We start from the raw sequence: 22,685 nt of genomic DNA on the forward strand, positions 1-22,685 counted from the left end.
ATTTTTTGGTTGCAGCCATCATTGTAATATGGCAGGCCCAGGCTGGATTCAAACCCACCAGCTCAGGTATATGTGGCTGGCACCTTAGCCACTTGAGCCACACGCGCCAAGCTGAAAGGTCAAGTTTCTTATAGTTAATAGATGGTGAAGGGGAGATCATTCTTTTTAAAAAACCATTATACACATCTTTGAAAAGGGTGACATTTTTCTTTGCAAAACTATTGCTTAAGATTAATTTGTGGGTGCCAAATTTTGTTTGCTACTGAAAGAATACTATTTGATATTTGTGAAAGGATTGTAACATTCAGATGAATGCTAAATGCTTTAGCAATAGTATGTCCATAGCCTTGGAAGAGTTAAGCTATCTTTTGAACTTAGCTTAATATCTGGGAGAAAGACAGAAGACAGACATTTCTTTGAAGTCTCCACCCTCATCTCTAGAAGTCATTCTCCTTCTGGACTTGAATTTGAGGGAGTCCCTGATCTGCTTGTCTTTGAGTGACCTGCCCTTGCCACTGCTGTGATCATCCAAGCCAGTATTTACTATTTTGCCTTTAGCATTTGGTTCATTGATAAACCATTATGTTTTTAAATCTTCCTCAGATTGACTTTTTATATCCCCTCTTTAATGAATATTTTCTTTTGCTTCACAATGTTGGTCTTCCTTTCACCTCCCCCATTAAGGATTTTCTTTGCTTCGTTTTAATTCACTGACATTATGTCTTTTTGCCTGAGAACCTGATGTGGTTCCTTTCATACTTAATACCCAAGTGACAGTTGTATTTTCATGTAATGAAGCTATTGTTTGAACTGTTTGCTGTTGCCTACAAGTTTATTTAATCATTTATTGCATTCTAATGCAGTTAATCTAACTCCCCTCCCCCAGCTCTCAGTTTTGTGGATATGTATAAAGTCATAATTTAGTTCTTTTTTGGTGTGTTTTTAGCTCTATATTGCCTACAAAGTTTTCATTGTATTTATATTGTAAAATAAGTTCACCTCTGTTGTTACTGAGTTTTTTGGTTTTTTTTTTTTGAGACAGAGTATGTTGCCCTCAGTAGACTGCACTGGTGTCACAGCTCACAGCAACCTCAAATTCTTGGGCTTAAGAGATTCTCTTGCCTCGGTCTCCCAAGTAACTGGGACTACAGGTGCCCGCCACAACACCTGGCTATTTTGTTGTCATTGTTGTCTAGGTGGCCCAGGCGGGTTTGAAACCGCCAGCCTTGGTGCATGTGGCCAGCGCCATAACCACTGTACTATAGGTGCTGAGCCTGTTACTGAGTATTTTAAACTACAAAGTATGTTAATCTCTGAGGTGTCTCATTAAGCTGTTTTTTGGGTAACATTTCTTTTACCCTTTTATTACCTATTAACTTTATTTCCTTCCCAAGGCTCTTAGTTGTTTAATATAACTTGAAGCAAAATGACAACTTTAAAATACCTTATTTCTTCCTTTCAGATTATAGCAGAAGACTTTAAAAAATAAAACAGTCAGTTTTTACACACTAATTACATGTTACACAATATCAGAAATCCAGCAGGCATTGATAGAAATTAGCCTGGCATGGATTATTCCTTTATATTTGTCTTTAACAGGGATGGATACAGGAATGTATTCCAAGCTGTGGAGCTGTGTAGGGAACCTAGGTAACATTCTAGCCTCTTCAAATTCAGATTATCCTATAGTATATCCTCACTAATTTGCTTCAAAAGAGTTCTGAGAACAATTAACTTACTGTTATGCATAATTTTAAAGAAAGGGTTGACTTTTCCATTGAAATGGTAAAACATTCCTGATTTTATTTCCTCTCAGTATTTCCAGAGTACTATATGGTATGTGGCTTCACTTTATTTGGTGTTTTTCAGACTTCAGTTCATTTTTAAAAGATAATTAAACAGCATGCCACTGAAATTAGTAGGTAATAATTTCCAAGACTGTCCTTCTTTTCTCTCCTGTATCTTAGCACTTCAAATGTGTTAGTGCTAATCCTTTTGATAATGTCCCAATATGCCAGTAGTTAGTAGTTCTGTAATAATACCTTTTTGTTTTGAGAATCTGTAACTCTTCTAAGACTATGTCAGTAACTTTCGGAGAAAGGATACATAGTAGCAGAATTCTTAATTTCATTTGAGAAGAAAGAAGTTTTTAATGTTTCTCAAATTGTTTCTTGTGGTCAATATAGAAAGCTTTGGAACTTCCTGCTTTCAGTTTTTTCTTCCACCACATATTTTGGGGATGCACGACATCTTTAGGAATTACTCCTTTGGGATGTGGATATTCATTGGTACATTGTCCCTTTAGTGTTGTGAAAATTTCTTTTTGGTTTGTGGTAGAAAAAAGCAATGATTTTTGTAGTTTAGCTGCCTATTTAGAGCCCAAATAATAATAGACTTTTGTGTTTGGAACATGATTTCATCAGGTATACATCTACCTAAGTAAACTGCATGAAAGAAGATTTTTGATAGAGGCTTCCAAGTTTCAAGAGCACTGAACTTTCACTGTTTTATTCTTCATTTCTTCTAGTCAGTACTCAGTCATTCCTTACACCCCACCCCTTCCTGGGGTGAGGGGCGCATTAGTCAGCTCTTCCTTTATTTGCATATCAATTCTCCTATAAAATGTAGTGCTTTTTTTGCCTGTTTTTCCAATATGCCTCCTGTTGGGACCTTTTTTAATGAGGTCTTAAATATATAGTATAGGTAATGGTTACTTCCTTTTACTGCTCTCCTGAAAGTCAGGGGAGTCGAAAGCTAAGGCAACTGGATCTGAGCATGTGAAGTACCAAGGGACAGCCTAGTTAGAAAACTATAAGTTACCACAAGCAGGTAATGTGAAATAAATTGGAGTACTTATGAAATAGACATGGGTATATTTCTAAAACATAAAAGTGATTAGTTGAATTACCTGGGATGTTGCCCTAGATCACCAGTGCTGGTTGAAATCTGTTCCATGGTTGTGAGGTTAAAGGGTTGGACTGCTTTCTCAGCATGGTAGTGCTAGAATTCTTTCATCCTGCCCAGCAGTCTTGCTATTCTAATTGAAAAACTTTACATCTATTTCAGTATCTCTATTCTGCTTAGCAGATCAACTCTGCCAATTCTCTAAGGAGTAATTTTGCATTAAGAGAAGGCTTTTGTGGTACTGTTTTAAAATATTGTATGGGGAATGATAAATTTCTTTTTATTTGCCTACTATGTGCCAAACATATATTTTAATATTTAGAATAACCCTGAAATGTATGTGGTGTTGGCTTCATTTTATAGAAGAAGAAAAAAAGCAACAAGACTTTGTGCAGTTAAGTAACTTAACCAAGAGTAGGACTGATGAATCTGACCTCAAAGCCCTTCCTCCAGTTAAAAGTCCACTGCTCACCCCTGTGGCAGAACTATCTTTGACCATAATACTAGATAGGTAGGCATTCAGTAGCCTGTTAAAGCTGTACCTTCAGTAATTGTAGAACCTTGAGAATGTAAAATTTCTCTTTGTATCTTTGTTAGAAGGAAAAAGAATAATAGTTTGTTTCTTTTATTTAACTTAGTTATTTTGAAGATAAGATTATGTGAAATACTTTAAGCTCTATGGAGGAAAATCATTTGATCTTGCGTATCATTTAGTGGGCAAGTCAGTTTAGCTCACTAAATCTTTGTCACTCCCATGTCACTCGGCTAGTTTTTGTGCCTGGAGCCACAAGTAATAACTGTACTTTATAATATTTCTTCTCTTCCCTCCCCCCCACCACTTTAACAAAAATGTTGCAATGAAAACAATTCCTCATAGCCTCTAGTTGAATTAAGTAAATATTTATATTTTTGTTAGGCTGAACAAATTATATGTATCTGGCCCACTTAAAATAGGGCATGCAGAGATGCATGTGGGGTAGCATGAAGAGTATCAAGACTCTGAAACCTAAATTATATATATTGTTAATTATGTCGGATGCCCAAAAGTGAAACAAGGTGGATATAGTGACTTAGTTGATATTCCTCATCTGAAACCCGGAATATTTCTCCTTGGTGACCATGAGCCGTGGAAGAGAAACTTACCTAGATCTAGTCTAACTTGTCCTAAGGGCAATATTCCTTAAAGATTGGGCTCTCGTTTTCTATTTTCAAACAAAACACTAGGGGGTTTACTAGAAAAAAATATACATTGAGTTTGACTTCAAAAAATGAATCCATGCCCAATTTTATGTCACAAGGGTATAAGGTCATCCATGTGCTTCTTGTCACAGCTTTAAATTGGTCACCGCTGAGGCATTATGGTCCTAAGCCTAAAAGGGATAACCAAAATTTCATTACTTTCAATAGTATCATGCTATTAGAAAATAGTCTTTTCTCAGAGGTGCTCAGCAAAGAAGCCAATAAGCTGGTGTGGACATATCTTCTGAGGAACGTGGTTGGGACTGGGCAGCCCAGCTCAGCCCTTAAGCACTGGGGAGACCCCATTGGGAGCTGCTGGCTTTGCAGAAAATGGACCATGAGGCTTCCCAGACCACAGCCTCCTAGAGACACTCGTCTTCTCCTGGGCTGAGCATGGCTGGGCTGGGCTGGCTGATTTCCACATTATTATGTGTGATGACTTTTCCCCTCCCTGGAATGATTAGGCCTTAATAAATAATATTTCTCTCTGAAAAAAAAAAAAAAGAAAACAGTCTTTTATGTATAGTGCTATATGTAAAAGCTGTGTCTGCCACAGGTCGTAAAAAGTGAAAATGCTTGTTATGATATCTCTTCTGAATGTTTCTGGTAGGAAAACGTGCTGTTGCCTATTTGCTGTCACTTTAGTCTGAGTGAGGGAAGCCATTTCTTTTGCTTGGAAACCTCAACAGCCTCAGTCCCACTAGCCTTTGGCTGGAAATTCAATGCATTCCTTCAACAAAAGTGCCCTGAATGCCCATTACCACCTGATAAGCAGAGGATATATATTGTAATGAACAAGTGATTACAGTTCTTGCCTTTTGGGATCTTGCATTTAAATAGGGGAGGGAGAGTGGGCATCCAACAATTATATTATCAGTTATTTAATCTCTATTACAAAAGAAAAGTACTAGATGCTACAAGAGAATTTATAATAGTAGCATGTAACCTCTAGAGCACAGTGTAGTAGGGTGGTTAAGGATGTGACTTTTGGAGCCACACTTTACACTAACTGTAGGATGTTGAGCAAGTTATTTATCTCTTTGTGCCTCAGTTTCCTCATCTGTGAAATAAAGGTAATTATTTCAGTCTTATTAAAAATTAAATATGTCAGGGCGGCGCCTGTGGCTCAGTGAGTAGGGCGCTGGCCCCATATGCCGAGGGTGGCGGGTTCAAACCCAGCCCCTGTCAAACTGCAACAACAACAACAACAAAAAATTTAAATATGTTCATATACTTTCATTGCTTGAAATAGTGCCTAGCATATAAATTTACATCCAGCTGTTATTTGTCAAAAAAAGCTTTTCTTTGAGGAGTTGGTGTTGCTGCCAGGCGCAGTAATCCTAGTACTTGGGAGGCCGTGGAGGTGGGTGGATTGCCTGAGCTTAACAGGTTCAAGAACAGCCTCAGCCAGAGTGAGACCCAGACTCTAAAAATTTCCAGGCATTGTGGCGGGCACCTGTAGTAGTTCCAGCTATCTCAGGAGGCTAAAACAAGAGAATCGCTTGAAGCCAAGAGTTTGAGGTTGCTGTGAGCTGTGACATGCCACCCGGCACCCTACTAAGGGCAACAAGTGAGACTCTGTAAAAAAAAAAAAAAAAGCTTGATACTGAAATGAGCTTTGAATTCTTTTTTTTTTTTTTTTGAGACAGTTTTGCTATGTTGCCCTCCGTAGAATGCTGTGGCATCACAGCTCACAGCAACCTCCAATTCTTGGGCTTAAGCTATTCTCTTGCCTCAGCCTCCCAAGTAGCTGGGACTACAGGCACCGCCACAACGCCTACCTTTTTTGGTTGTTTTTGCAGTTGTTTAGTTGGCCCAGGCTGGGTTCGAACCCACCACCCTCAGTGCGTGTGGCTGGCGCCATAACCACTGTTCTACAGGCGCCCAGCCAAGCTTTGAATTCTTATTTATTAATAGGCAAAAATGGAGAAGGTGGTAGTTATACGAGTCCAAGGAAGTGAAGATGATAAATTGGCTGTCTTTCAGCTAAATGGCAATAGAAGCAGAAGTAGATGGATTTGAAGGATATTTAGAAGGCAAAGATAGGATTTCAAAATATTGGATGTGGATTGTAAGGAAGAAAGTTTCTGGTCTCTGAAACCATGACTGGATAGGAGGTGCTAGGTGATGATTAGCTTTTTTGTATGTGCATACATGCTGGTGGAAGGAGGGTGGGAGAGACTAGAGTGACTTCTAAGAAGAGCTATTGAGCAAGCAGGTAGATAGAGACCTGGAGTTCAGAGGTGTGACACTTGCACAGAGGTTTAAATGAGAGACATAAGCATAAGATAATTTGTTGAAGAGATAAATGAATAATAATTAAGGCTGTGTATTTGGGTTAGACATCCTTGAAAAGAAAGTATGGAATAAAAAGAAAAAGGGCCTGGGACCAAAGTGAACTTAAACAATTAAAGGGTTGGTATAGGAGAAGAATAGTAAAGAAATGGTTAAAGAGGTAATAGGAGAACCTAAAAAGTGTGGTGTGCTGGAAGCCATGGGAAAAATGTATTTGAGAGTGGAAGTGAGATTTTCTGCAATCTTTATGACTCTTTCTTTTGATCTCTAAGAGTCTTTTAAGTCTCATAACTCAAAGAGGTATACCGGTGACATAGAACATCTATAGCAGGCTTAGGCTGACTAAAGCCAATTAGTTGAACATGATCTTCAAACTCTAGAATCTAGAATGTAATTACTCCTGTTGGCTTTAAATTAGGTTTAATATAGAGTTAGAGCTAGAGTGTACACTCAAACTCATAGTTATGAGCCTGCTAAAATTAAATTATTGTGGAGGCCATTAATTTTGGTTGTGATCCCCTTTAAGGCTGGTTAGCATATCCTAGGTAAGTAGGGACATTGGTCAAAAACAATTTTTTTCGTTAATTATCTATGCAACAATATTTGTTGAGTACCTTCTAAGACTTAATAGTTTTATGTCAAGTATAGTGGTAAATGTTTCATTAATCCTCAGAAATGGAACTGTAATTTGCTGTTATCCCCTTTATGCAGAGTAATGAACTAGACTCAAAAATGTTAATCTACTTGATAGAACAGAAATTTGAACCCAGGATCCTTGAACATACAAACTCATTATGTTTCCATGCACAAATATAAGTAAAATAAAAATAGAAGATAGTTCTCCTTAAAGAGGACTAAACAAAATATGTGAAAGCTCATGTGAACACATTACTTCTGGCTTGACAATGGAAAGTAGGTATCAGAAAGGCATTTGATATTAAATCCAGTAGATATTGTAAAGTTCTTACATCATTGGACAGTTTTGCTTTGTTTGATAGAATTGATCACTCATGCCCTGCAGATCTCTATTCTTTTTGCTTCTATGACTTTGGACTCTGCTTCTTCTTTAACTTTTCCTTTCTACATGCTTAAGAAGGCATAGATTATTCTGATTCTTAAATTCTATTATCCTGGATTCCCCCTTAGCTTTTTTCTTCTACTAAAAGTCTCGAAAACAGGTGGGTCTACACCAGTGGTTCTCAACCTTCCTAATGCTGCACCCTTTAATATAGTTCCTGTGGGTTACCACTCACAGGTTGAGAACCGCTCATCTACAGCTAAGTGTTTTCTTTTTCTTTTTTTTTGAGATGGAATTTCACTTTGTTGCCCTCCATAGAGTGCCATAGTGTCATAGCTCACAGCAACCTCAAACTCTCAGGCTCAAGTGATTTTCTTGCCTCAGCCTCCTGAGTAGCTGGGACTACAGGTGCCCACCACAACACCTGGCTATTTTTAGAGATGGGGGGTCTCACTCTTGCTCAGGCTGGTCTCAAACCTGTGAGCTCAGGCAATCCACTGGCCTTGGCCTCCCTGAGTGCTACTATTACAGGCGTGAGCCACCGCGCCTGGCTACATCTAAGTGTTTTGATCAGCCTGCATAATGTTTAAGGTTTTTTAAAGATTAGTTGCCTATGTTTAAACCCTAAAAGATTCTTTATAAAGCTCTACATTTCAGGGTTTTTTAATGCAGATTAGTATGAGGATACAAATGATTAGATTACATTGTCTGCATTTCTAAGGTAAAGTTCTAGTTAAAACTCTGTTTTTTCCTTTGGAAAATCTTAAGTTCTCTCACAACCTTGGATATGTGCTACCATTTGGCAATACTTAATTAGAGCTGAATAGCAGTAGCTTTCTTTGGAGTGGGCATGGGTTCTCCAGTTCTTCTCAGACACCAACATTCTATTGTCCCCTTACAGTATTTGTGCAGTTTTTCTTGAACTTGGTCTACTCTTCACATTCCCTGGGTAATCTCCACTCTTAAAAGAACCTTTTAATGCTGATAACTCGCAAAATCTATTACCAAGCCAGACTTTTAGACTCATACAGCCAAACTCTTAATGAATGTCACTACTTAACATGCTATAGGGATTTCAGTCAATATGGCTGAATTCATCTTTCCCTCTGAACCCCTGATTTTATTGATTTTTATCCCCTATGTATTTCTGGCTCTATCCCTTCCTTGCAATCATTATCTTTTACACTTGATCTTAGCCAAAAGGTTAAGAAGTGATCTTATTGTTGTCTTTTGAACCATGTTGGTAGAATTTGGGCCCTAATCATCTTGTTAGGATTCTTGGTTGCAAACAACAGAAATTACTTTTGGCTAACTTAAGCAGAAAGAGAATTTACTGGAAGAATATCCTGTGGCTCACAGAATTAATGGGAATGTTAGAGAACCTAGTTTAGAAAATGGTCTGAAATCAAGGGAGGCAAGGCCAAAGAAAAAGCAAGATCATACCACTGAACAGTCTGTATGGATGCTGCAATTAGAGTCTAGTGCCCACCACTGCCAAATATTTAACTGATTGGTCCTGGATCTTTTAGATTGCAAAGTCAAATATTCGCAAGCGGCAGCATTCACTTAAACTAACCTAGGTCGGGTGCAAACTTTCTCTCTGCCAGGAAGGGGACAGACAAAAGGACTGACCTTCCCCCCAGGCTCTGTAGTAGAAGATAAAATCTAGCTTTCCATTAAAGATTTTTTTTTTTTTTTTTTTTTGAGACTGAGGCTCACTGTGTCACCCTCACAGCTCACAACAAACTCAAATTCTTGAGCTTAAGCAATTCTCTTGTCTGAGCCACCCAAGTATCTGGGACTACAGGCACCTGCCACAGCACCTGACTATTTTTTGTTGCTGTTGTCGTTGTTTAGCTGTTCTGGGCAGGGTTCAAACCCACCACCTCAAGGTGTATTTGTCTGGCACTGTAACCACTGTGCTATGGGTGCCGAGCCTCCATTGAAAATTTTTACCTTTAGTTATTCCCATAATATAGAAAGGGGGCTTTTGGTTGCTGAGCAGAAGAAAAAATGAGCAAATATCCACTATGCAACTCTTTTCTGGACTCTCGCAACAGCCTCCTAATTGTTTCTCTATCTAACCAAAATTTAGTTCTCACCAGGCACAGTGGCTTAACCCTGTAATTCCAACATTTTGGGAAGCCAAAGCAGGATAATCACTTGAGGCCAGTGGCTGGAGAGCAGCCTGTACAACATAGCAAGATCCTGTCTCTACAAAAAATGAATCAGCCAGGCACTGTGGTGAATGCCTATAGCTCTAGTTACTTGGGAGGCTAAGGCAGGAGTTGTTGTTCAAGTCCAGGAGTTTGAGGTTACAGTGAACTGAGATTGTGCCATTGCACTGTAACCTGGGCAATAGAGCAAGACTCTGTTTCTAAGAAAGACAAAAACAAAATGTTGTTCTGATCATATCATTACATGTTTCAGTGCCTCCTTGTCCACCTATAAGGAATGCCTTAATCTGGTGGGTATTTAGACCCTGCATGATCTGGCCTTTACCTACTCCTTTAGTCTCATCTCTATGCAATTTCTTCTTTGTATTTTATACTGTAGCAAGGCTGACCTGAAGAACTACTGAAACTTTCCTCTGTGTTCCTCATTTTGTTCCTCGTTGCCATGCTTTGTTTTGCTTTTCCTCTTAACTGTCCCTGCTTTCTGAGCAACTATTTCTTTTTGGCCACTTCATCCTCCCCCCTAGTTAACTCTGTCTCATCATTTAAGAAATTACTTTCTTGTTACCTTTTGTCCTAAGTCCCTTTTCTGTGTGTTCTTGTATAACCCCCTACTGATTTCATTGCATGTATCATCTTGTATTGTAATTGTTTACATTTGACACTGTTGTCATAGTTCGTACTCTTTAGTCTTTCCCCACAAAGATAACACAAATTTACCTTTTATGAGTGGAAGGTGGAGATTCTGTCTTATTCATTTTTAGATCCCGTGTACCAGCAGATTAATTGGTATATACTAAATAAATACTGAAATAATGAATGAATTATATAAAATAATGAATTTTATATCATTAGATTTTAGAGAATAAGTAAGCTTTAAAGATGGCATATAATTCAAAGGCAACAATATTAACAAGGCCCAGATGAGGAAAAAAAATGGCAGCAGAAACAGGAGTCACATAAAATGAATCTTGTCTTTGCCATTTAGTTTCACAAATATTCAACTCTCTAAGCCTCAGTTTTCTCATCTGTACAAGAAGGTTGACTTATGATAGCTAAAGTCTTTGCCACCTCCAATATCTGTTATATGTTGCAAGAGTGTCAAAGAGACTTGGCAAATCATTGGCTAGTGGATGCAGGAGGAGGTTTCAGAGCACCTTTAAGGTTTTGAGTTAGAATGAGTGGGAACACAGTATTGCTGTTTACAGGAGCAAGGGTCTTTAAAAATAGGAGATCTAATGCCAAGTTTGTGTCACAGAGTACAGAAAATAGGATTTCAGTGTTGCATTTGGTTTCTTTTCAGACAAAACTAGTGGTCAGAAGGTAATGAGCTGTTTTTAGTTTTCGTTTATTTTTTCCCTAACATTAGACAACTAGGTCTAGCAGCCGTTTTTAATAACAGTTTTCTTTGAGGGAATTTAAGCTTGCATACCATCATTCTCATTGGGAATTAGAGTGGTCTCCAGTGGCGTTGCCAAGTGGACACTGACCAGTGTGTCAAACCGGCTGGAATTTCAAGAGAAGTGAAGGCAGGAGACTGAGTTTGGGGTTGAGGAGTGAGTGTGTTTCAGGGATAGGAGTTCGGTGGCTGTTAGAGGGCACATGGAACCAGAAAGCAATGTTGAAGGGTTAGAGGGTAAGAATGCAAGCTAGCCTTGTTGGTTGCGGCAGAAATAGTGCGTTTAAGAGTAAAAGGCTCCATATTCCAACAACTAGGCTGACTTCCACGATGGAAGGAAGATCTGGCCCCTTTCATTGGGTCGTGGGATAAGATATAGTCACTACTGGAGAGGGGCTGACAGGGCTGCTGGAAGGCAGGGGATCCGGAGGGAGGCGGAGCTGGTCTAATGCGGAACCCCTCCCTCCCGAGTTTACACTCTTTAGCGTGCAGAATGTAGTGCGGGTGGTAGAGAATTTAATCCCCAACCCTGGTTTCCCGCACCCGGAGACCGTTTCTCTGACCAGGCCTCCTTTTTTCAAGTAAGCTGCAGGCTTCGCCTCGGCCCTAGAAACCGGATAGGCCTCTCCGTGCGCTCTCAACCTAACTGCGGGGGAGGAGGAGGGGAGCTCCTTATAGTCCCACCCTTTGCGCTGTTTTGCGTCTTTTTGCCCCTGGTGAGTGGCAGTAGGCTTCAGCCAATGAGGACGCGGGGCGGGCAGGAGCATGAGTTAGGTTGCACAGGAGGAGGGGGAAACTGGTGCTGGAGAGACAGCGAGAGGGGTGAACCGGCCCCCCACAGCCGCTGCAGGTAAAGCCACTTCTCACCCTTACAGGAAAGAGACACAGCTCCTTTTCTCCTTCAGGGCTAGTCAGGCATCTCAGCCTATAGCTTCCGCCCTAACGTTGCTCCTACCCCAGGCATCCACACCCCCCATCTTTCCGTCTTGGCTACCCTTACCCTGGAGGGCACCTCCCTCCCCCCAGCTCCCTCTCTCAAGTGCATGTACCTCATCTCCATTTGAGGGGACACCAGTTGCCAAAATATCCCGCCTCTGCTCTATGGGCCTTGCTGGCACCAACCCCAGCAGTATGAGCAGGTAATGTACCCGGGTCCCCCCACCCCCACTCCTAGTTGTGTTTTCGTCTCTATCAACCCCTCACTTCCTTACCAGACCCTTTCTCTTTTTCCGTATGAGTATATAATTTCTGTAGTTTCTCCTTTATCACCTGAAAATGCATAGCTTTCATAGTTGCCTAATTTGCTTTTCCTGTTTATTCATAAGGGCTCACTTTACCAGCCATATTTGCCCCCATATGCCCATACCCCTGATTGAGGTGTGAGTGCCTTCTGCAATAATTGGAAAACAAAAACAGTAGCCATGTATTTGGCAGTAAGAAAAGTGAAGATAGAAAATATGGCCTAGGATTTTGATCTTGAGAAAATCTCTTGAGTGCTCCAAGTTAATTGCTTCATTACTTACTAGGCTATATCTTTCCATCCTGATCCTTTGTAGACCCTAAATTGTGATTACATTCACTTTGGATGTTTATTTTCCATTTCTGTATAAGATTTGAGACTCTTTGGGTCTCACAGATGTCTCCATGGTACTGTTTTTAAATGCTTCCATTTTGAAATTATGTTGGTGATTTCCATTTTAGTCCTCTTGGTTATTTTATTTTAAAGGGATTTCTCACTTAAACTACTCTGCCCATCTTGTATTTCAGTAACATGTGTTTATGTCTGTCTGCAGCTGATCCTCTTGAAAGGATACAGTTTCCAACATGGTTTATACTTTGAAGTAAAATAGTTTATTCTTTTCTGAATCTTTGAGCAGCTAGGGGTTAAGTAGGTAAGTGGTATTTTCTAAAAGTGTGTATTACAGAAAAAAGTATTGTTCAATATGGCATTCATTCATTATCTCCTAAGAGGATGGGCAGTACTCTCTATAAATGAAGAATAGATGTCTGTAGTTCAGTTTGTATAATTTTATCTATTAGACAAGTAGACTATTGCAGTATTTCTAATTCATCATAGATAGTAAATAATGATAAACTTCTTTTTGAGAGACCGTAAGAAATCTTATCCCTTCTGAGAAGTATTAATAACCCTTCCCAGCCAGGCATGCTTCTTTTTCTGCTCCTAGTCCCCAAGTTATCTTTTACAGATCCTTATTGGCCAAGAAGATGTTGCTCAATTTTATGGGATGTAAATAGCCTATACAATGAGATTTGTTTTTCACTTGCTAGACATAAAATTGTAATGTAAAATATACATTTTATAACTGTGCATTTATCCCCACCTGCAGTTCCCATAAGCCCTTCTAAGGGGCATACACACTCCATTCCCTTATTGAGAATTATTGCTTTGTTGAAAGGTGGGGAGAGATTGAAATGAAAAAATGGAGGGCAGAATTAAAGCAAAATTCTTTTTTTTTTTTTTTGGAGACAGATTCTCACTGTATGCCCTGGGGAGTGTGCCATCATGTCCTAGCTCACAGCAACCTCAAACTCTTGGGCTCAAGTGATTCCCTTGCCTCAGCCTCCCAAGTAGCTGGGACTACAAGTGCCTATCACAATACCCTGCTAGTTTTTCTATTTTTAGTAGAGACAGGGTCTCGGCTTTTGCTCAGGCTGGTCTTGAACTCCTGAGTTCAAGCAATCCACCCTCCTTGACCTCTCAGAGTGCTAGGATTACAGGCATGAGCCACCATGCCTGGCCCAAATCAAAATTCTTTATCCTAGGACAGACAAGTTGATGGTAATGGGCAAGTGTGGTGAAAAATGTAAAATAAGGATAAGAGCGTGGTAACTGGATCTTCAAAAAAAAAAAACCCAAGAACTGTATTAAAGGTGGTAAAGCTGCTGAAGAATATGTTTGTACTTAACTTTGAGGGGAAGGAGTAATTTCCCTATTCAGAAAGAGATTAAGGACAATATTGGCATATATAATAAAGTGTTTTTCTACAGGTAACTGGCTTCTTACTTAAATAGGTAGTCTTGGATTTGAACCTTAATAGACATAGTTTGTTCCTTTTGTCCCACCCCCACCCCCAAATTTCTTTCACGAGTCTGGTCATTAGTTTGGAATTATGGCTCATACATGTTTCTCTCTTTTGGACAATGGTGGGCCAAGACTAGCTTTTCATTCTTAATATGACAAAAGCTGATACAACTTTTTTATCTAGGCAGTTTCTTTACCTTGCACCCTGCTTAACTGTTCAGTTTTCCCACTAGGATTTGAACTATGGAAAGAGAATTTATGAAATGGGTGAGTTTGGTAGAACAGGTCATATGTAAATACAGCCAGGGTGACCCACAAGTAATAATAGAAGGAGGGGTACAGAAAGTTGAATATATGTTAGGAAGGTTTAATCTCGTGAGAATCAAGGACAATTTAGAGATGAAAGTTAGAAAAGAAGTAGACTAAAATAAAAAATAAGTATAAGATGAATTGGATCGGTCGAGTTGAGTTGATAGATAGGACTGAGAAGTAATGATACCTGGTGATGGAGCATTTAATCAGTAGCACGGTTTTGAATTATTGGGCCTAAACTGAACCAGGAGAAGTAGAAGTTTGGTCATAAAATTGGGAAAGGAGAAAAAAATAATTATTGATCTATAAAAACTTATGCTTGAGTTATATGGAGGTAAGGAAATATTTCAGAAACTGTTAGCTTTGTTTGTCTCATAAAAAATGGTATCTATGCTTAAGATTGGGCTATTGCAAGAAGGAAGAGCATTATGATGAATAAATAGCAAGGAATCATGGAAGGGACAAAATATGCCATGGAAGGAGGGGCCTAAATTTTCATAAGCATAATCTTCTGGTTAGCGGAAACTTTCACTGTAGTGTTTATATGCTACCTAGCTGTAGATAATTATCATAACTTCTGACAGTGAATAGGACATCAAAGATAACTGGTAGCAAAGTAGGGCATAACTAGGAAAAAATGTTGATATTGGAGAGGAAATTTATAAAGTTACTGAGTAGTTTTTCATTAAATCTAGAAACATAACTTTTCTGGTTGCCATTTTGAGTAATTTGGGGTCAAATATTAGGTATTAGAGGCTGGAATGAGCTGGTGGAATAGGTTAGCCAAGAGCGGGAAGTGATAATGGATCTTGGGTTGAGATGTGAAAAGTATACAATTACTCAAGCAAGGAAGATGTTGTTTAACATTGGTGGAGACACCTGCATACTTTGTGATTTTGACTGATGTGCTAGCTACTGATAAGTACTCTTTTTGTCTGTGTTGGAGTTTCTGTGATATTAACCCACATTATATTGTTTTATCATGATAGCTGAGATGGGTAGGGGAAAGAAAAAAATAGTTTGGAAATTATATGGAAGAGTCTCTTCAGTCAAATCTCTGCTGTACTTCTGATAAATTTTTTTATCTAGTGTTTCTCAAAATTTGGGAAAAATGGTCTCATCAAATAGGCTTTTCCAGATAGTCAAACATTAACATCATATACAAAGAACAGACATTTCTTTTTTATATATTTGAGTTATGTGGTAATATAAGTTCCTGTCTGGTAGTTTTTCCATTATTTTCTTTACTTAGAGCCTTAGGTGTGGATTTTGCAAACATACTCTCAGCCATTTATAGAACTGTAGATAGGAAGCTTTCTATTGTCTTAGAATCAAGGAATAATATCATGTACTAGTTTCTGTGAGGGCTAAAGGTTTATACCAGATAATGTGGGCAAATATGTTAATTCATTAACTATTTTGGAGGTAGCTACTATGTGTGCTATGACGTACCAGTTCCTTAGGGATCCACAGATAAATAAGACATACTCTCCACTATCTAGGAACTTTGTTTCTCAGGGAAAGAGAAGCTGGGTTATGGTGCAGGGTATATGTTGCATACATTCATAATTATCAATTTTTATATATTTAGTGTGACAGTTTTCCAGCAGATGGCAGACAACCATCTTGAGAAGGAAGCAACTTTTTTTTTTTTTTTGTAGAGACAGAGTTTCACTTTATTGCCCATGGTAGAGTGCCGTGACCTCACACAGCTCACAGCAACCTCCAACTCCTGGGCTTAGGCGATCTCCTGCCTCAGCCTCCCGAGCAGCTGGGACTACAGGCGCCCGCCACAACACCCGGCTATTTTTTTGTTGCAGTTTGGCTGGGGCTGGGTTTGAACCCGCCACCCTCGGTATATGGAGCCGGTGCCCTGCTCACTGAGCCACAGGCGCCGCCCAGAGAAGGAAGCAACTTTTTATACTTTGCACTAAGGAACTATTTAGGCCTTCAGAAGATATGGACAAGAAGTTCATGTCATTTTAGTAAAGTACGAAATATTGACCAGGTGCTGTGGCTCATACCTGTAATGCTAGCACTTTGGGAGACTGAGGTGGAGGGATTGCTTGAGACCAGGAGTTTGAGGCCACCTGAGCAACATAGCTAGCTAGTCCTGGTCTCTACAAAAAATAGAAGTTAGCTGGGCAGGATGTTGCACACCTGTAGTCTTAGCTACTCAGGAGACTGAGACAGGAGGATGGTTTTGAGCTCACGAGTTTGGAGTTGCAGTGAGCTATACTGATGCTACTTGATGCCATTGCACTTTAGCCTGGGCAAAAGAGTAAGACCTTATGCCACACACACATACATACATAAATAAAATATAGATGCTTTAAATAAAGTGTAAACCAATGGTGTATTTAAAAGAGGTAGAGACATCAAGCCATCACAAATCGGTCAATTGTTAAAAGGGCAGAGATTTAGGGCTCATTTTATGGAGTAGAAGACCTTTAAGGTCAGTATGATTTCAGTTGGGAGAGAGATGTTTGTGGTTGAGAAGGGGAAGGGAGCATTGAGGGATGTTACAGGGAGAACCACATTAAGGAAACTGTATAGTCTAGGTGGACTGGAACATTGGTTTTATATATAGGAGATGATAGGAGAGAAAGTTGAGAGTATAAATTGAAATCAAAATGTTGACTGCCTTGCAGAGGAAGTTTGTGATTCTGAATACAAGAAAAGTTTCTTGAGAGGGACTTCAGAACAAAAATGCTATGTATAGATTAATCAATACATTAGCTAGAATAAAGTTTACAAAACTTCCTGGATAAAACTTGTACCACGAGCTTGCTTAAAGGTGGTTATCTTTGACAGCAGTAAGTTAAAGAATGTAAACTATAAGGAAAATATATAGGCTAAAGTATATCCATAAACCTTTATCTGTATTCAGTGAATTGCTTTTAGTATATTTTTGAGCTCTCCCAACTTAAGAACTGAAAATAGAAGGCAAATGAGATTTAAAATTCTTGATCTCTACCTTAAAATGATAATTGCTAAAAGAAATGGACAGAGACACCTGAATGCTCTTGGCAGAGCTAAGTATGCATTTTTTTATTTTTCTATTTTAGTTTCAGTTTTGAAGCAGAAATGTGGTGTTCTTTCTGGTGTATGTCTGTCCTTAGATTTCTTTACATTTTTTTTCTTCTTTTTCTGCTTTGATGCTATTTGATATTTTGGGTAGTGCCTAAGAAGGAGAAATTTTCTCTGAGATTACCAACTTTGCTTATTTTGCATTTATATTTATATTCCCACAGCAGGAGTTTCACCATTTTCCTCTGAAGACCTAGCCATCTTACTCCATGAAGGTCAGGACAATCTGACATGCACTTGTTTCTTGCTTCTTTACTCGAAGAATAGTTCTCTTCCATTGTGTACATTTTTTTCTTAATAGGGGAGGGGAGGGGAGAGCCAGTACCCCCCCTCCCCTTCCCTCCTTAGACATTGGGAAAATACCCTTCATTACTTTCCCAAGATGGCAGACCCCATCATGGACCTGTTTGATGACCCAAATTTATTTGGCCTGGATTCTCTGACTGATGACAGCTTTAACCAGGTCACACAAGACCCCATTGAGGAAGCCCTTGGACTGCCAAGCTCTCTGGACTCCTTGGATCAGATGAACCAGGATGGTGGAGGCAGTGATATTGGAGATGCATCAGCAAGTGACCTGGTTCCCCCACCAGAGGAAACAGCTCCCACAGAACTTCCCAAAGAATCCACAGCTCCAGCTCCAGAATCCTTAACCTTGCATGATTATACCACTCAGCCTGCCAGCCAGGAGCAGCCAGCCCAACCTGTCTTACAGACACCAACGCCAACATCGGGACTTTTGCAGGTCTCCAAGAGCCAGGAGATCCTGAGCCAAGGGAATCCTTTCATGGGTGTCTCTGCCACAGCTCTCTCCTCCAGTAGTGCTGGAGGGCAGCCACCTCAATCAGCCCCTAAGATTGTTATCCTTAAGGCCCCACCAAGCTCCTCAGTCACTGGTGCTCATGTGGCACAAATTCAGGCACAAGGTATCACCAGCACAGCTCAGCCCCTGGTGGCTGGCACAGCCAATGGTGGAAAAGTTACTTTTACCAAAGTGCTAACGGGCACGCCCCTTCGACCAGGTGTTTCCATTGTCTCTGGTAATACAGTGTTGGCCGCCAAGGTCCCTGGGAACCAGGCTGCTGTTCAGCGCATTGTCCAGCCCAGCCGACCAGTAAAGCAGCTGGTCCTCCAACCAGTTAAGGGTTCGGCTCCTGCTGGAAACCCTGGGGCCACAGGGCCCCCACTGAAGCCTGCAGTTACACTGACCTCTGCACCTACTCAGGTGACTTGAGTGAAAGGGGGAGGTGAATTTTGGTTTCATAAAGGGCCCAGCAGCTGTGTGAGAAAGAAGAGAGCTATCTATCTCTGGGACAGCTTGTTTAAATTCCATCTTTGCTTTTTATCATTGTTGACACACTTATTACTTGTTACATAGAAGCATTTAACATTACCATTTTTTGAGCTCTTGCTACATGTTCACACTGTGCCTAGCTTGTGCTGAACAAGACAGACACAGTCCCTGTCCTTACAGATCTCACAGTCTGCTGGAAAAGAAAGAAATTGAATAATTTACAATAATGTATGATGATAAAGCTTTATAGGAAATACAGGATACTCTGGGAATAAAGTGAGATCTTTGAAAAATAATATTTATTTATATTCGCAAGACTGGTAAAAAGCTATTTATATTGTAATTCTTATTACTAAGATTGTCCGCCTCCTATTTTGCTCCCTGAAAAGGCTAATTTCTGTTATAAGCAAGTAGAGGCTCTACCCTCTCAATAAAGGGTTAAAAGAGTTGGAGGTGGAGATGGGGGTGGGGATGGGCATTGTTAAATAGGACCAGAGGGAAGAAGCTACAAGGAGGCAAATTTCAGTTCAATATAAGCACTTTTGTTCTAATAGAAAATTAAATGACGCTTTAGAAGATAAACACTCATCAGGAGTTTTTCAAAAATAGACTGGGGCAGAGGTGTTACAGAAGAGATTCTTTCAGGACAAATAGGAGGATGACCAAAGTGAATTGTACCATCTTCTGACCCTCAGATTTTATGATTCTAGGATAAAGATAACTGGTGTAAATATTTCAGAGTATACCATTCTTTAATGTTGTACTCTCTTGCAATTTTCTTTCTTCACTTTAGGGTGAATCAAAACGCATCACCCTGGTCCTCCAGCAGCCACAGTCTGGAGGTCCCCAAGGACATCGGCATGTTGTACTAGGGAGTCTACCAGGCAAGATAGTGTTACAGGGCAACCAGCTGGCAGCCCTTACTCAAGCCAAGAATGCCCAGGGGCAGCCTGCCAAAGTAGTAACTATCCAGCTGCAGGTACAGCAGCCACAGCAAAAAATCCAGATTGTACCACAGCCTCCATCATCACAGCCACAGCCCCAGCAGCCACCCTCAGCCCAGCCAGTAACTCTGTCCTCTGTACAGCAGGCTCAGATAATGGGACCAGGACAAAGCCCAGGACAAAGACTTTCAGTACCAGTCAAGGTGGTACTACAGCCACAGGTGAGAGACTTTACATAGTAAGGAAAAAAATGAAAACAAACCCCTTAGTCCATTGCTATTGCTGTATCTACAACCAATTACTATTGAAAATGGGGCCATTCTAGATTTATACCTCTGAGCTGGGAAGCAGGCCTTTATTTCTTTTACCCATAGAAACCTTATTTAATTTTGTCATGAAAATTTAGAGAGTTATTGTTGGGTTTGGGATAAGAGATGATTTATCTAGTATTTGTCTTTGAACTATTTCATTTTACAATCTTTTCTTAATATTATAAAATAAAAACAATTTGAATTAGCCTCTCATTTGAAGGATAAAGAAATAGTCAAGTGAGCATCACTCCTCCTTGGGCAGATAACTGTAGGCCAGGAGTAGAATCTGAATTTTTTTATGCTTAGGCCAGAGACCAGAATGGTCTATATTGATTGTAATTTTTCTAAAACGATAGAGATGAGTATTTATATGAGAGTATAGCAAAAGAATATTGAAGTTTAATTTGGCAGTTTTACTTTACTGCTTTCCCACCAAAAAACACATTTAAAAACTGTGTGGGCTTAGTAAGGTTTTAGTCTGAACTTGATTCTGGAAGAATTAGCAATCTAGTTTCTAGGCTACCTCCTTCATAGCTGGATTTTATTTAGGCCATTTATCTACAAGCAAGTTGAAATTTTAGTGTCTTTATTTCTGTAGGCTGGTTCTTCCCAAGGAGCCTCTTCTGGGCTCTCTGTAGTTAAAGTTCTGAGTGCCAGTGAAGTGGCAGCTCTGTCATCACCAACAAGCTCTGCTCCTCATTCGGGGGGAAAGACAGGAATGGAGGAAAACCGCAGGCTGGAGCACCAGAAGAAGCAAGAGAAAGCAAATCGGATTGTAGCAGAGGCCATTGCTAGGGCCCGTGCCAGGGGTGAGCAGAACATCCCTCGAGTCCTGAATGAGGATGAATTACCCAGCGTTCGGCCAGAGGAGGAAGGTGAGAAGAAACGCAGGAAGAAGAGCAGTGGGGAGAGGCTGAAGGAAGAAAAGCCAAAGAAGTGCAAAACGTCTGGTACCTCTAAAACTAAAGGCAAGAGTAAGCTGAAGTGAGTACCCTCTGGCTAATTTGATAGGAGTGCACTCATTTTTAAAGATTATCTAGTCAAAAATTAGTTTGACGGCATTGTACTCATTTTTAAAGGTTATCTATCATAGACAATAATAAGGTCTGTCTTTTCTCTTCTCTAATGCTTATATGATTTGTTAAATAGAAATTTTTAAATTACCATATTTTAAAAGAAAAACACTTAAGGCATAGGGAAGAGCCAGTCATTGTTGGGGATGACCTTTGTGTATTTGTATACAGTAGAACCTTCATAGTTGACCACCTCACTATATTGACCACAAGATAACCTAATTTTCTTTTTTTTTTTTGTTGTTTTTGGCCGGGGCTGGGTTTGAACCCGCCACCTCCGGCATATGGGACCAGCGCCCTACTCCTTGAGCCACAGGCACCACCCAAGATAACCTAATTTTCATAGACTGGGCATGCACCTCATACATATCAATACAGTAGGTCTAGCTCTTATGTTGACCAGTTTATTCCTATCCCCTTAGGTGGTCAGTTACAGAAGTTCTACAGTATTTGCACTGATTTTGTATCATTATAGTATTAAAGAGATTTTTCACTCCCTCTCTTACCACCATTAAAAAGAGAACTGCTGGAGACATGGCTGCCCTGTTTTTGCATCTCATCTGTGAATTGGAGTAGATTTCAGCAACCACTGTCAGCCTTAAGCAGTGTTGGCAGAACTGTGGCTTGCCATGTAATTCTTGTCTCAATTGAGTATTCTTTCTTTTGCCTGTCTTGTAACTTCTCTTTTCTCACTAGCTTCTATTCCCTGGGATTCTTTAGCTTTTTGGAATAATTATAATAATGCTTTATATTTGTATAGGATTTTTCAGTTTTTTTAAAAAAACAAGTGTCTATAAATAAGGAGACTAATGCCGGCTAGGTACAGAACTACAACTAAAGCAAGGCCTTTAATTCTTAGTCCAGTATTCATTCTCCTGTCTTACACTTCCTTCCTTCAGATATTTGTGAACTTAGTAAAAGCAAGGATTTGTCAGATCTGATATAAAGGTCAGGCAGTGGTTTACAAACCTTTTTTCCTTTATCAAACACCCTACTCAAAAGCTGAATGTCCTATAGACTAAAGACCTAACTAAACATTTATGTCTGTAAGGTCAGTACATGAGTTATGTTTTCTTAATGCCTACATTTTCCTTACCCTCACTGAAAATGAGTTTGGTTTTTCCTTTTTAGCACCATCACTCCTGTAGTGGGTAAGAAGAGAAAACGTAACACCTCATCCGATAATTCAGATGTGGAAGTCATGCCTGCACAATCACCTCGGGAAGATGAAGAAAGCAGCATTCAGGTAAAAAGATCCCTAAAGAACTTAGGAGAAAAATTATGTTTAATAATGGCTAACAAGCTGGGAATAGATACTAAGAGAGACTCTGTGCACATTTCTTTAGTTTTTCTTTTTTTTTTGTAGAGACAGAGTCTCACTTTATGGCCCTCGGTAGAGTGCCGTGGCATCACACAGCTCACAGCAACCTCCAGCTCCTGGGCTTAAGCGATTCTCTTGCCTCAGCCTCCCGAGTAGCTGGGACTACAGGTGCCCGCCACAACGCCCGGCTATTTTTTGGTTGCAGTTTGGCCGGGGCTGGGTTTGAACCCGCCACCCTCGGTATATGGGGCCGGCGTCTTACCGACTG

The 22,685-nt window shown here is 39.9% G+C and overlaps 1 protein-coding gene across 7 annotated transcripts in view; it reads left to right on the forward strand.

The window, feature by feature from the left end:
- The window catches only part of CHD8 (chromodomain helicase DNA binding protein 8), a 65,217-nt gene that overhangs the window by 2,376 nt on the left and 40,156 nt on the right, over positions 1-22,685 (forward strand). For 3 of the 7 annotated variants that reach the window (XM_053595075.1, XM_053595082.1, XM_053595081.1), the window contains exons 2-5: positions 17,639-18,699; positions 19,562-19,933; positions 20,622-21,007; positions 22,228-22,342. In XM_053595075.1, coding sequence (XP_053451050.1) covers positions 17,857-18,699; positions 19,562-19,933; positions 20,622-21,007; positions 22,228-22,342 — 1,716 coding nt within the window. In that variant the 5' untranslated portion in view covers positions 17,639-17,856. Of the gene's footprint in view, positions 1-11,809; positions 11,880-12,104; positions 12,169-17,638; positions 18,700-19,561; positions 19,934-20,621; positions 21,008-22,227; positions 22,343-22,685 lie in introns of those variants that run through there. The other 4 variants (XM_053595076.1, XM_053595080.1, XM_053595078.1 and 1 more) reach the window with 4 other exon arrangements.

The sequence above is a fragment of the Nycticebus coucang genome, chromosome 6 (assembly GCF_027406575.1).
Source record: "Nycticebus coucang isolate mNycCou1 chromosome 6, mNycCou1.pri, whole genome shotgun sequence".
Lineage (NCBI taxonomy): Eukaryota > Metazoa > Chordata > Mammalia > Primates > Lorisidae > Nycticebus > Nycticebus coucang.